The 15,283-nt window shown below is 38.0% G+C and overlaps 1 protein-coding gene and 1 long non-coding RNA gene across 3 annotated transcripts in view; one reads left to right on the top strand and one right to left on the bottom strand.

Annotated features, from left to right (window-relative positions):
• The window catches only part of LOC132433729 (uncharacterized), a 64,727-nt gene that overhangs the window by 32,376 nt on the left and 17,068 nt on the right, over positions 1-15,283 (top strand). For both annotated transcript variants that reach the window (XR_009521200.1, XR_009521199.1), the window contains exons 2-3: positions 8,849-9,036; positions 11,183-11,267. This is a non-coding gene — a long non-coding RNA (uncharacterized lncRNA). The remainder of the gene's footprint in view (positions 1-8,848; positions 9,037-11,182; positions 11,268-15,283) is intronic.
• Positions 7,429-15,283, bottom strand: part of CLCA1 (chloride channel accessory 1) — a 36,695-nt gene continuing 28,840 nt past the window's right edge. Inside the window, exons 10-14 of the mRNA XM_060024835.1 lie at positions 13,303-13,518; positions 12,481-12,742; positions 11,250-11,420; positions 8,770-9,009; positions 7,429-7,925 (exon numbers count right to left, since the gene is read on the bottom strand). Coding sequence (XP_059880818.1) covers positions 7,537-7,925; positions 8,770-9,009; positions 11,250-11,420; positions 12,481-12,742; positions 13,303-13,518 — 1,278 coding nt within the window. The 3' untranslated portion in view covers positions 7,429-7,536. The remainder of the gene's footprint in view (positions 7,926-8,769; positions 9,010-11,249; positions 11,421-12,480; positions 12,743-13,302; positions 13,519-15,283) is intronic.

The raw sequence follows: 15,283 nt of genomic DNA, 5'->3' as shown, positions 1-15,283 counted from the left end.
CTTATGATATCACTTATATGTGAAATCTAAAAAAAGTGATATAAATGAACTTATTTACAAAACAGAAATAGACTCACAGACATAGAAAACAGATTTATGGTTACCTAAGGGGATAGTGGGGATGGGGGGAAGATAAATTAGGAGTTTCAGATTAACATATACACACTAATATATAAAAAATAAACAACAAGGACCAACTATATAGCACAGGGAGCTATATTCAATATCTTGTAATAACCTATAGTGGAAAAGAATCTGAAAAAGAATAGATACATATTTTTATATATATATAAATGTATTCAGTTATATATATTTCTGAATCACTTTGCTGTACACCCTCAAACTAACACGACATTGTAAATTAACTATACTTCAATATAAAAGGTCACACAGTATTAATGTAGTAAATGTGAATATGAATAAACTTTAGATTTTCCCTATTTTGTGGACAAAAAAAACACAGAAAAGAAACAACAACAACAAAAACCTTCCTGAGTTCAAAATTCTGACTCTATCACTAACCAGCTGTGTGACCTTACTAAATTTGTTGGCCCCTCTTTGCCTCAGCTTTCTCATTTGTCAAATGTAAATAATATTACCAACCTCAAAGGGGTTCTGTGAAATAAAAATAATATAGCAGAAATTCTCAGAGCAGTATCAGACACTTAGTAAGAGTTAAGTAAATGTTAGCTATTCTTATTATTAGTATTAGTTAATAATAAATATTATTGTTATTATTATTATATGTATTCTAATTATTACTGCAACGAAAAGTTGCTTGTAACTTCTCTCTTAATCAGGCTGTTTTTTGAATAGCACTAGTATAATTGCAGCTATGTTTCTAGAGCCAGCCTGCCAAAGAATCAACTTGGAAATGCTTCTTGGCTATGGGAAAAAGAATACCTGAAAATCTGAGGCTTGTACACTACTGGCCCAGTTCATGTAGCTGGGCTTCTGTTCTCCAGATTGATCTCCAGGTTTTGACTAACTCTGGTTTAATAACTACTTAAGTCACTTACCAACTAAGATTGCAGGCAAATTACTTAACTCTGAGCCTTAGTTGCCCATCTGTACTGCCTTTCGATATGACATCCTTTCCCTTTAGAGGGCCCTGCTCTTGCCCTCTGCTGGCTCTGCCTTTCCTAGGGCTAGCTTCATGGGCTTGAGACCTGTGTAGTCATATATGGCCCTGCACTCAGAAAAGTTCTATGCTTGATTTAATGCTCTGCTGTAGTTGCCTTAAAATTCTTAATTTTTGTCTTTGAACTTAAGTTTTGTAAATAGCGTCTGATGGAACAGTGGATCATGCATTTAAGCAAAAGAGATACATGCAATATGTGTGTCCACCACTTCTTGCCACTCCATTTGTATATAGCATTCATGATGTCCATGAGCAAAAATTCACGTGAGCTCACAAAGCGTTGGATTTCAGCAAGACTCAAAGTGAGTATAAGGTAAACACGTTATGTCTATGACTAAGTAGGTGGTGCCCTGACTAAGTAGGTGGTGCCCTGACAGCCTGAAGAGGCTGTGCTTTCAGTTTAATCCAGAACTTTGAATGCAGAAAGAAGGCAATGACATTCCAAGAAACACAAACAACCAAGAAACTGTATCATATCCTTTCTTATTCATGTTATTTCCCTTTGTTAACCAACTACTTATATTGATAAATGATGACATAGAATGAAAGGGGAAAATAGAGCAACCCATAGTTCCTTTTCCTTTTAGTCCTTCCTTACTCACCAGTGAGCCAAAGGTAGAGAGCTGGCAAGCAAGATGTGAAATAAAAACACTTGAGTTAATTTTGTGCAATGTTTTCACTATTTTGGCAAGAATGAAATACATATGTATGTATGAGTTATAAAATTGTGTACAAATTGTGTATTCCACATACATGTTAAATGCTCTTATATGTGCATCTAGAACCAGCATTGCACAATATAAAGATGAATGGTAAAAGTCACACGAATACTTTACAATTGTAATTTTTAGAATTTAGAACAGCTTTAAATAACGAATAAAATTACCATGACAAGCCAAGAAAGGTTATGAAAGAAAGGAAAAACTTTATATTTTAGTAGCTTTAATAATAAAGTTTGACTGCTACTTAAACAAGGGGTCCTGCATTTTCATTTTGCACTTGGTCCTCCAAATTATGTAGCTCATCCTTTCTGTGGAGTAAGGAGTCCACAGGGCCAAGAGATTGTGCCCATCCAGTGAGTAACCCCCTTCTCCCTCCCCTTCTAGAACACACTACACATGCCTGAAATCTGAAATTCCCTGATAAATAACCGATCTTTCTTCCATGGTCTGCATGGGCCAGAACTAACTTGGGTGCCAGGGTCAGTTTTCCCCAGGGCAGATTGCATCAAAGGTGTGTGCATTTTCAGGCTTGAGAGAAGAACAAAGGACAGCTGTTGATGTGCTGTATGGGTTGAGAGGGCCATACCCATGTACGTGAGGTCCCTCAAGGTGAGGACTGGAGTCGGGGAGGGTAGGAAGAAAAAAGGGTGCTCCGTGGCCCATCTGTTCCTGAGCTGCCATGTTCCAGCATGACATTGAGAGGGGTCTAAGAATTTTAAATTTGAATCTGGCCTTTCAAGTCATAATGAAAGTGTATTTGTCAAGATAGGAGATAAACACATTTAATAGATTGTTAGCCTGATTTATATTTGCATATTTAGAGACTTGGTATGTTGATCTCCATTTATACCTTTGCCTTAGTCTTCTCAAATACTGGGGGGGGCCTCTGGATGTAAATATGTAAAAATCCAGTAAAAATCCAGTAAATGGTGGCTATTATCATTATCAGATAATATAGCAAATAATGATGTTAATAATGTAGCACCATTCTCTCCTTGGAAAGGCCCTACTCACCTGTGCCTGCCCTTACAACTCTTCTTCACCACCCAGTAGGTGGGGTGATAGTGGTAGTGTTAGTATTCTGCTTTCCAACCCCTAGATACTAATGCCTTGCTCGAAATAGACTGATTGCCTAGATCTTTAAAGTGCTGCCTCAGGTCCCACAGCCATGCCCTGTGAGTAGGATTAGCTGAGGCCCAGTGCCTACCTGAATCATGCATGAGCTTGTTATGCCCTCTGCAGTTTGAATTGTGCTGTCCATTCTGCAGCTCCTCATATGCTTTTTGTCTTTTTTCCTAATGAATTTGGAATTACTTTGAAATTTAGGAAAATATTTATCTCTGTGATAGTTAAAATAGGCTAAGAAGAACCACCTAAGATTTCCCTTTTTGCACTGGATGCCGGGAACCAGGTAAAATAGATTTTTCTCAATTACTATAACTATGCATTGCTTAGGCTTTCTAATTCAATGAATTTCCTGTCCTCATTATTTAGTTCTTACCTGGATTGTCATCTTTGTTTCTGTGACATTTTATTATAAGCCTCCTTGAACACTGTTTTGTTGATTAATCTTCTCTTTCTTTGTTTTAATGAATCATTCTAACAAACACGCTTTGGAAAGCATGTTATTTGGAAATATTTTGGCATTTCTTCAAAAGTCTAAAATGTAGAATTGTTTCGGGGCAGGTGGAATCCATTGAGGTCATATGTCAGGTAGTTTTTTTTAGGCATAATTTTTAAAAACATAGTGCTTATATTCTCTCTCTCTCTCTCTCTCTCTCATTCTTTTGCTGGTATTGATATCAACAGGCTATCAATGAGTGAATGAAAAGAATTAGATCCCTAGAATCACCCCAGAGTGCATCTGGCAGTAGATTTTGCCCAACATGTAATATGTAGTAGTATTTGGAGAAACAGAGATTTGATTAAGGTCATTTTGTTTCTTTTCTTTTGCTTGGTTTTCCCTCTTTATTTTGTACTTATTGCCAGACATCATGAAAGTGGAAGCATCACTTCCTCTGGCAGACACTACATGTGAATTAGCTACAAAACCATGGATTCTTAAAATAGATGCTTCCCCTAAAATAGTGCCTACATACTGTGTATGTTAATTGTCTACTTGCTTGTTTACATGCTGACCAGCTATAAAATTCTTGAGAGCAAAAACCGTACCTGGCTTGCTTACCCATTTTATACTTGTCATCTAACGGAGTGCTTAGGATACAACGTAGGTACTTTAAAATATATGTTGAATGGATAAATGACAGTCTCAAGCACACAGACAATATGCTTAATGCAAAGCTAGGGATTTTCAGAGAAGGTGTGATGAGAAGATAATTCAATGAGGGAGTTGAAGGGGTTGTCAAGGGAGGACTTGAAGTGACACACCAAGACATTTAGGGGCTGAATAGAGAAGGAGATTATGGACTAGGTAAAAAGAGGCAATCAAATGATGAGAGGTCATGATAAAATTATAAAGCCAGTTCCATGGGGTAGTAAGTAAACAACTCAGAGGATGTGTGACTAGAATAAGATATGAAATTTTAAGATTTCATAGGTAGAGCTGTTCTAGGCATTACTATGTCTAGATTGTGTCCTTGGAAGTATTAGGTCAAACCATATGGAATTGCCAATATTCTCCCATTTTTTATTTATGATCTAGTCCAGTAGTTTGCTAACATTTAATGGAGATAGGGTGAAGATCAAGGAATTTTGAAGCTAATATATTGATTGACTCATTCATATAGACTCTGATACCAGGCAGAGTGATTTTAGGAGGTAAGGGGGAAAGAGTGTTGTAACTCAACAGTGAAGACAAAGGATGAAGGATGGCATAGATCAATGACGAAGGATGGAGGCTTAAAAAATGATACAATAGGAGTAATGGCCTAGTTTGGAAGTTGCAAAGGGGAGCTTGGAGAATACTTCTCTCAATCAACCCCTGGTACTTGGGTATTGGGAGAAGGAGCATCCTCTTGTAGAGAAAAGGGAGTCCTCCAATAAGAGTTCAGGCTCAGTTAAGTAAAGGAGGCAGAGAAGACATTCACAGAGGAAGCAGGATAAAGCTGTGGTTCCAGAGGAGAAAGTCTAGGAAGGACACAGGCCTTTATTTGAAACTCCTAAGAGAACAATGCCTAGAATATATTCATCACATTTACCCACCTACTTAATTCACTGATCAGAAACTAAAAAAAAAAAAAAAAACAACTAAGGTCATTATAGGGTAATGATGGCATAAAGCAAGATTTTGGTTTATTTTTATCACGTATGACGATCCAGATCCATTTTGCAACAAGCTGCTTTATAATCCAGAACACATAAGAACGTTTTCCTCACTGTTCTCTATTTTGTCTTACCTACATGCTGACATTTACCTCTTTTCCTTGAAGTATCATCATACATTCCTGTGCAGTTCCCCACTGTATCCCAAGGTGCATCCCATTAAATTCACCCAAATGGGAAATTACAGTCTCAACGAGTGACTTCTTAGAAATTTTCCGGGCTAAACTGATGGCAACCATATTCTGTGGGGCTGAATTGGGGGCCTCAGACTCATTTGTCCACATGGGGCAGGCGCATGGCCCTCTAGTCAAGCGTATGTCCTAGTTTCATTTTGTAACTTTAAGAGAAAGACTACAAGCTGATCCTCTGTCCATTTGGTTGACAAAGCACCTGTATGTGTCCTCAATAAACAATACTGAATTTTAGGACGTCACTGTCTTCCTTGCCTCAGAACTCTCTGCTGTTCTATTATAACAAACATACATAAGAAAAACTAGTCTTTCTTAGACTAAAGGACATACAATCCATTCATTTCAAATTTTGTCTTTGGAGCAAACTCAAGAGCTATTTGCTAGTTTTGTATTGTTTGGGCCCCTGTATAATAGTCTTTCCTGAACAATGCCAGAGTGTATTGTAACACCACAGTGAAGTGTGATTACAGTGAAAGATGTGATCAGTGCTATATTAAACTTGTTGTGATTATTATATGGGTGTTCCTGAGGCTACTGTCCTTAACACCACAGTACCCTAATTTATTGAGGATCTGTAGATGAAACTTCACATGGGTCTCAACTAGAAAAAGCCATGCTCCTCCTGACCCTATGGTTTGTTTTTCACTTTAGACTCTGTAAATCTTTTTTTTTTTTCGGTACACGGGCCTCTCACTGTTGTGGCCTCTCCTGTTGTGGAGCACAGGCTCCGGACATGCAGGCTCAGCGGCCATGGCTCACGGGCCCAGGCGCTCCGCGGCATGTGGGGTCTTCCCTGACCAGGGCACGAACCCGTGTCCCCTGCATCGGCAGGCAGACTCTCAACCACTGCGCCACCAGGGAAGCCCAAGACTCTGTAAATCTTTGATGTGTGACCTGCCGATAGCAATTGAGCAGGACATTATATTTGGCCTTGGATATGCTGAAGCTTCCTCTAGTTTTTATTATATATTTACTTCATTTCTTTATTTTCTTAGTTTTTAAACATGTTTATTGTATGTATCTCTAAGATGCCTCAGATCCTATTTTGAAATCTTTGAATCTTCCTTTAAGGAAAATCTGTAAATAAAGAAATAAATTTGGAGTCTATGTAGAAACAGTCTTCTAGATATTTTGTATTCAATCAGAGAGTCACCCGCACTTTAAACTAATTGTGCTAATGAACTGAGAACTTGAAACAACTTTCACAAGAGTACTTGGCCATGGAGGCACTGGAATGTGTGATTAGTCCTTGATGGGAACTGCCGTACTGCTAAGTCTATTTGTCCTTTTTCCTTTTTCTTCTCCTTCCCCTTTCATCTGTCATGACCATAGCCTCTTCCACCTTTATTTAGTCCTTCATGTAGTCTTCAAAACCTCCCTCCTCCTGATACTTCTCAAGCATAGCACTGATTTATCCTCAAATGTTCTTTACGCCTATAAGAAAAAGGCCAAATCTTGCTCATCTTTTTGTACTCAGGGTCTAGCATAAGCCTGGAATATAGTAGTCATCTAATGAACATTTACTGAATGAACCGAATTGCATTACATAAAGTAATGCATATAAGGCATTAGTAGAGCACTTGGCACAAAGTACAAAATAAATGTTTATTTCTCAATCACTTTCCTTCACACCTGGCCTGAACCTACTTTCCTACTTCATGTCCCACCACTGTGGCTTTAGGGATCATCAACTCTTGTAATTGCATGCATATTACATACATTTCTATGCCTATGGAGCCCTTACCATGCTGTTATTTCTTTCTACAATGCAATCTCTTTCTTAAATGCATCATCTTTGCCCAAATCTAGTGAAAAGAAAACATAGTTCTGGTGATGTTGGTCCAAATCTCCTCTATAACAAGCCATGCCTTTTATATTTAAATAGTTTGACCTGGTTGGGCCTTTCTGGAATCTTTCACATAGAATTACATGTTCTTTTATAACTGGCAAAGCTCCTTAAATCAAACTAAAACATACTTCCATTTATTGATGCAAGCACCCCTACTTTCTACTACTCAAAATCATTAATAAATGAGCAATAATTAAACTTTTGGATTTGACTAAGTAGTTTTTATACACATGTATCTGGTTGTTTAGCATTTTATTTCATTAAATTGCCTCATACAGGAAGTCTAAAATACATTTTATAAATTTTTATAATCAAAAAAATGATGGATGATTTGTTTATTTTGGGGAAAACTCAGCCCAAGGCTACTGATAGCTGTAATTCCCCTAGCCACTTCCACATAATTTTTAAAATGTGAATGCCAGGAATGGTGCTGTTGGTATTAATATCAGGACAAGGAAGAGAAGGACTAGGTGTCTCTGGAGGAGTCTCTGGGGGAATAAACAAAGATACTTGTGCAATGTTAGAGATTTCTGACTTCAAGTTGACCTTATCAACAGCCTGTACAGCAATGAAGAGATCTGTGCCATTTGTAAAAGTGATGTTTTCTGGTTTAAACACAAAGACTTCCTCTGAGTTGGCCTCCTTTGGGCTGAGGTGAGTGGTGTTCACTTGAAGTGAATCATTGAACTTGTCTCTGAGATCAAGAATATTTGTGCTTATTCCAATGATGTACTTGTGAGCTTAAAAAAGAAAGAAAGAGAGAAAAAGGATGTGACTTGTAATTCTCAAGTCTTAAAAATTTTTTAAAAATCTGTTAGAAACAATATCACCATCCCATAAAATACCAATAAATAAATGTAATTGATGGTCCATATTTATAAGCATTAGTATCTTCTTTTACATTCTTATTTTTATATCCCGACAGAGTGATAAATGTAAAACTGGATCAGGCTTGACTTGAATAAAGACTAGGTCAGTATTTCTGGCCATAGCACCTGACTGAGAGAGGAGGTTAATTACCACTTATTATTTTATTATTTGTGCTTCTCAAACTTGACTGTACATACACATCATCCAGGGATCTTAAAATGCAGATTCTGTTTCAGTAGGTCTGGGATGGGGCCTAAGGGTCCACATTTCTAACAAGCATTCATCTGATGCCCATGCTGCAGTCCACAGACCATACTTTGAGAGGAAAACTCTGGTAGAATCTGAGATTTCTTCCAAAGGACAGCTCTGCTCCATAGATATCTATGATCTTTTCCCCATTCTCTCCAGGGGTCATTACTAAAAATGAGGTTTATTAAAGCAGCAAGCAAGATTGGCAAGATTGCCAAGCAAACGGCTTGGCAAGATTTCAGAAAAAAACTGAGGATTGCCTATTCCTGGTTGAAACATCTTACACCCCTTTTGGCCAGTTTTTCAGATTCTAAACTTCTCATGTTTAAAAAACTTAAGCTTTCATTTCAGAGGATGTTCAAGATCCCTCCACATGCATCACCACATGCCTGCCTGCCTCACGCCCTCTACCTCTCTGCTTGGCTGCTAAACTCTTTTACAGGGCCCACACCACACTCTGCTTACCTCTTCCGTGATCATAATCATCCCCAGGAGCCGTCCAAGTCAGATTAATGAGACTGTCCCCTTGGATTTTTGCCTTCAGGTCAGTGATTTTACAAGGCGGAAAGAGATCAGGTATGGGAGCCTTTGGAACATCGGAGGCCACAAATGAACCTCCCGAGGACGTTCTGCTGAAACACACTTGCTTGCCTTGAAGATCATCCTTATTAATTTCAGGTCTTGGTGGATTCCATTTTACCTGACCTGCATTAAAAAATTCCTCAGTGCAAGGTAAACAACACCATGAAATGGCTATACTTCCCTCTGTTTTTTATTGTATTACCCTCTTTCTACCCTTTCCTTCTTTCCTCCCACACACAAAACTTACTTGAACCATTTGTTGTAAAGCTCCCAAATCAGGTTGCATCAGATGGAAAAAAAAGCAAAGAAAGAATCACAGTTCTTTATCTCACATATATTTATTTCCTGGATATTTAGTGGAATAGCTTTCATAATTTATTTTTTGTAAATATACTTGTCCTGGAATTGTTTCTTTTCCCAGCTTTTTGCTATCCTACTCTTAACCTGACACAAGGTCAGTTTAAATACTACCTCTGCTTTAAACGTTCTCAGACTTCCTCAAGCAATCTCTTCCACCTGGGTAACACTAGGGGTTTCATTGTCTTTCCTATTTATTTCTTAATCAATTATCTGGGCCTTCAAGAATTGCCTTGATTAATAATTCTGTGCATTTTTCTCTTTTTTCTCCATGTTTGTGTTTTGTCTTTCTTATTCGATTGTAGTTTCTCACAAAATGTTTTATGTTAGGGGTTCTAAAATTGTGTGCTTTTGAAAGACTTGATTTTCTCAATGAATGCATGGAAATCTAATTCATGTAGCAATCCCAATTTGCTTCACATTCTTGTTGAAAGGTTGTATAAAAATCATCCTGTAATTCTAAAAATACCCTGGCCTGCTCAATCAGTGGGATTCTCAGACTCTCTTTTCAATAAAAATATTCTGGAATACCTTAACATGGCATTACTCTGGTTTTGCTTTCTCATAAACTCTTCTTCTTTAGCCCTTATAATCTTTTGTCTGTAAAGACAAATTGATCTTTATCCCCATTAACCTGGTCTTGGGCAAAGATGAAATGAATACTTTAGCAGGTTTAAGATTAATTCAATTCACCAGTAGAGAATGTCTTTCTTGGTATCAAGGCTCATCAAGGTATACGGGGAAGAGCATAGCTTCCCAGTGCCAAGTCGGGTGCTATCACTTTTAGTAATGTGGACCAATAACCTCTCTAGCCTCTGTTTCTCCATCTGTAAAATGGGATAATTAGGAGAATGAGCTATATTAATGTAAGTGTAACACTGAGCATGATGCTAGATATAGCAACTATACCCGTCTTCTCCTGACTTCTCTCCCTAACTCAACAAAAAGGGCAAAGGAGAATAAAATAAGCTGAAATATGTAAAAGAGCTTTGGAAGCAACGGTGTCTTTTAAAGCATTTTTTCCTATTATCACTTTTGCATGAGGACACACCACATGTCTCAGAATCCTCCCTTTACTGATCACACACTCAAGTAAAGAGGACAGTGTGAAGCTTCTTAGAAGAGCTTTTCTTACTACACACCAGCACTAGGACAAGACCTGTCCAGGACAGAATGCAGATTGATGGAAAACAAGTCCTGGAATCTATCAGGACTCAGTCTTGGACCTGATTCCAGCTCTAGTCCAGGACAAGTGTTCGTAACTAAGATTGGTGTGGGACTGTCTATTCCTTGGAGCGTAATTTTTCCACTTGCTTACATGTGGGCTCAGTATGCTATCTGTTATTAGGTTCGTCTACTATTCTCCCTAGTCTGAGCAGAAGAGAGGAGGAAAAGGAGACAGTGGGCTTTTGGCGATACTGATGTAGATAACAAGCCACAAATTGTTATTTTTTGATTCTGTGGAAATGCCTATATCAGTAGAAAGAGCTTTATTATGAAATGTGTTAAGATTTATTTAAAATAATAACAAACATTTATTGAACACTTCTTATTTACCAGCAATAGCTTATTAGATGTATTTTCTTGTTTATTCCTCATAACCATCCCATGAGATAGTTACCATTATTACCTATTTTACAAGTGAGGCAAATGAAGCACAAGAGATGACCAGGGTGGTCAAAATCTACGTTCAGTCTAGTGGTTTTCAACTGGGGGCTATGTTATTACCTAGAGGACAGTGAATGATGTCTGGAGACATTTTTAATTGTCATGACTGTGGGGGCCGCTTCTGGTATCTAGTGAATAGAGGCCGGAAATGCTGCTAAACATCCTACAATGCACAGGACTGCCCTTCACAACAAAGAATTATGTGGCCAAAATGTCAATAGTTACCAAGGTTGAGAAACCCTGATTTAAGTTTGTACCATTCTCTCCACAGGTTTAGTGGTTTTCAATTGATTCCAAGCCTTTTACTCAAGCCAAGGATGTTATTATAGATGACTTACCATTCTCGATCCAGCCAGGTATGTACATGGCTCTAGTTTGCTGGGGTATCCCCTTCTGAGTGGCTGTATCGACACCTCCCAGAGCCCACACTTTTACACTGTATCTACCATTTGTATCGTAAGCTGTAAAATACCTTGAATAGACACCATCATCCTTAGTAGCATCGGCACCTTGACAGGGAAATGAAGGAATTAATGAATATCCTAAAGGTAACTGGGCATTTGTATATTTCCAACTCATACGTGGATTAAATTTTTTTAAAGCAAAGATAATCCAGTGTTATCTCCAAGAGAGTTTAGGATTTGACTATGTTAAGAATGAGGTATACTTCTTTTCCGTGTGTGTGTGTGTGTGTGTGTGTGTGTGTAATTTCATACGTGTACATCTTGTCTTCCTGAATTGTTGTCTTTTTTTTGAACTCAGAGATCAATCATGTGCCTCTGTTACAACCAACATAGCACAAGGTAACTACTCAGTACGTATCTGTTGAACTGAATTCAATTACTATATGTTACTGGTGAGAAAAAAAAGTTATATGATTTTTTTTTTTAATTTATGGCTTTTCACTAGGGTAGATTTAGGTGGGAAATTCATTTACAGAATTTGTTTTAATAAGGTTACTTGTTTCACAGTAGTCAAGTTCCTTCTAAAAATAAATGTAGAATTTTCTTTTTCTCTCCCTGTTTGACTTCTTAAATATAAAAATAATAGGTAGAATTTTCCCTTTGTGTGCAGGATAATATAGAATCTACATAGATATGGGGGTCACATATAACTATACTTTAATCCAACTCTGCTGCTTTTTAAATGTGAAAGCCTGTTTCCTCATCTGTAATGTAGGGATAATATCTCCAAAGTGTGTGGTGAAGATTAAAAAATGAAGATCTATCTATCTACCTATCTATCCATCTGTCTAATCTTCACACAAACTCCTAACACAAAATATCTATTAATTTTCCTTCTTCACTTTTTGGGGGGTGTGGAATACCCACTGACAACTCCCTAGAGTCTGAGACTTCGGGGCTTTACAAAAGCTAAAGGTAGTCCCTTCCTCATGTTTTCCAACAATTTGAAATATAGGAATTGTGGGGTGGCAGAAATCTCCCCCAGCCAGAATCACAGTGCTGGACTTCCTGCTTCTAACTGTCCTCACCACAACATGCCCTCCTGCTGTTCCCTGGTTGCTTCTTGGAAAAGAAAGATATGTTCTTCAAGTTCTTGGGTGGTTACCTGCTCCGTTGTCCAATAATTCCAAAGTAACTGTTTTTCCATCCACTGATTCTATCAGGGCTGTGACCTTGGCCCTGAGAATTGGCAAGGTTCCTTGGTGAATCTTTGCATAAACTACCATAGGGCTAGGGAATTTGCCTGTGTCTTTGTTCATTTTAGAGGTCACTGTAACTGGAGGCAAGGTACCACTTGATGCACGGGAGGTGACAGTCAAAGTCAGGGTTTGTGAGCTTGCTTGTAGGCTGTATTTCCAAATGCCGACCTAGCCAAAAAAAATGGAGACATTTCCACTTAATAGCTTTAAGTGACACAGACCTGACTTCAATGCCACCTATAGGAAGAGCCCATCTAATACAAGTACATTACAAGTATATCTAAGAAGATTTTTGATACTCTCTCAGCCAAGGGAAACTTTGGTATATTTGGACTAAGTACATGGTTCTATTGCCAAGAAAATCCTAGTTGGGAAAAATGAGGTCTGAAAGTTGTGTCCTTATTATAGCCTTGGTTTCTCAAGAGCAGGATCAAATCGACAGATTCCTGAGGTAGAGGAAATAGTTTTCATGATGCCAAAGCTCTAGCTGCTGTGTAATTTGAAGGTTCTCCTTTTAGCACCTGGAGAAAATATCACCAACTTCCTTTTTCTTGACTTGCTGTCATACTGAGTGATTTCCACCGGATGGAGATTTTTCCTTGTTTTCTCTTTCATTCAATACTGGCTCTTTTTTAAGAAACCACCCTCATTTAAAAAGCTACAATTATTCTGTAAAAATTTTATATTATCTTATCAAATTGTGAGAAGGAAAAATGATGAGTCCATACCTTGGCAATGCCTGGGATTTGGAGGTAGGCCATTTTGATGTATGTGTCCACTAAAAAGCCATCTTGCTTCTTTCCACTGGGATCCCAGAGAAGGATTTGGGGAATGTCAGTTGTCCAGGTGATGAGAAACAAAGTGTCTTTCCCCACAGTACTGTCCACAATCACCGTGCCATTCAACCACTGACTGTTCTGGAGGGTTAATCCCTTGCTCTCAAGCTGTTAAGAAAAACAGCTCTTTACTTTCTGGAGAATACAGCTCCCATCACATAGTCTCTTCCATTCTGTCTCCAGCTCTCAGTTATCCCATTAAAAAGCCTTCAGTGATGCCTGAGTCCTTGGTTTGATATTTAGGACCTATTATGATCCAATTCTAAATTACTCTTCCAGCCTTAGCTTCCATAATGTTGATTCCTACACCCAAACCAGACCACTTCCCCATATGATCCTCATGAATCCCTGACTCTCTGACTATCATACTCTCTGCTTTTCCTGGAAGTCTGTACATTCATGTCCATTTGTCTAAGCCTTACCTACCCTTCAAAATTCAATTCAAAAGTCACTTTCTCCATGAAGCTTTCTCTGATGTCCATCTCACTTACTGTGGAGAATAATCTCTCCCTCCCTTGATCTCCCATAGACTCTTATTTCTATCAATCCTTTGATCTCCTCACATTGTGTTTTGCTTTATACCTACTGGTGTACACAGCTCATCTCACTACTAGACTATAAACCCTTAAGGAGACTAACTAGGACTTATTTTCCCCACATATGGATTGTTTGAATTGCAATTAACTAATTTGTGGGCCAATTATTACTGCAGTCCTTGTGAAGATAAATGAAATAAATCAATGGCCAAGGCTGATTCGTTGTCTGAAGTAGAATGAAGGAGCTGTGGAGCAGGGGTTGAGGTGGGGTAGGGCTAACCAGACTTTGTAGAAATGTGATTTTTGAGGATTATCTCCTAGATAATTATTTATGGTCCTTAAATTGATATCCATTAGAAGATAGGGTGGCCTGGTAATGGAGCCAGACTTTCTAGTTTTGTATGTAGATTATGATCTGGGATATGAAGAAAGCTAGGGGCCCTTAGATATGATTCTTATGGCAGGTGGGTAAATGAGTCCTACTCATGTCTCTATCTTTCTCCCTTTTTGGTTTCTTAAATATAAAAATAATGGGCAGAAACTGCCTGGCTGTAAACTTGCCCTTTCATCACTTTAATTATTTTTCTAAGACACATTCCTCCCACATCCAAACCGGGCTCTTGGGTTTAATATTCTAAATCTGAACTAGGATAACCCAAATGAGTATAATTGCTGTCTTCTTTGACTGAATAAATGCTACATCGATAGACTAGAAAGGCTATTATTTTGAAATCTGTCATTATTTGGCTTTTTAAATTTTTTTTATTGGAGTATAGTTGATTTACAATGTTGTGTTAGTTTCAGGTGTACAGCAAAGTGAATCAGTTATACATATACATATATCCACTCTTTTTTAGATTCTCTTCCCATATAGGCCATTAAAGAGTACTGAGTAGAGTTCCCTGTGCTATATATTAGGTCATTATTTGGCTTTGACACTACATTATTCCTTTAATTTTATTCACAATAAAAGTTACAACTCACACAAGTGTGGTGCTGATTGTTCACTCTCTCTAGTTTAAAGATTCATGTGAATAACTTTTACAACTATTAGAGAAGAGCATTTAAAAATATATTTGTCCTTTTTTTATTGTTCCAAGACTTTTGAAAGAAAATTTGGTTTTCTTGAAATTTTAGAAGCAGAAGGGCCCGTAGAAGTTTTCTGGTTCATCTCTGGCTGAGAAGCTGAAGCTCAGAGAAGTAAAGTTCTTTGCGCATGGTCACAGTTAATGGCAGACCCATGAACAGGATCCAGGTGTCTGGACTGACAACATGGGCTTTTCACAGTACAAATCACTTTCCATTCATTATATGAAAATCTTGGCAAATATCAGGGA

This window comes from Delphinus delphis, chromosome 1 (genome assembly GCF_949987515.2).
Source record: "Delphinus delphis chromosome 1, mDelDel1.2, whole genome shotgun sequence".
NCBI classification, from domain to species: domain Eukaryota; kingdom Metazoa; phylum Chordata; class Mammalia; order Artiodactyla; family Delphinidae; genus Delphinus; species Delphinus delphis.
The sequence above is the reverse complement of the archived record's forward strand: the minus strand, read 5'-3'. Positions and strand labels throughout refer to the sequence as shown.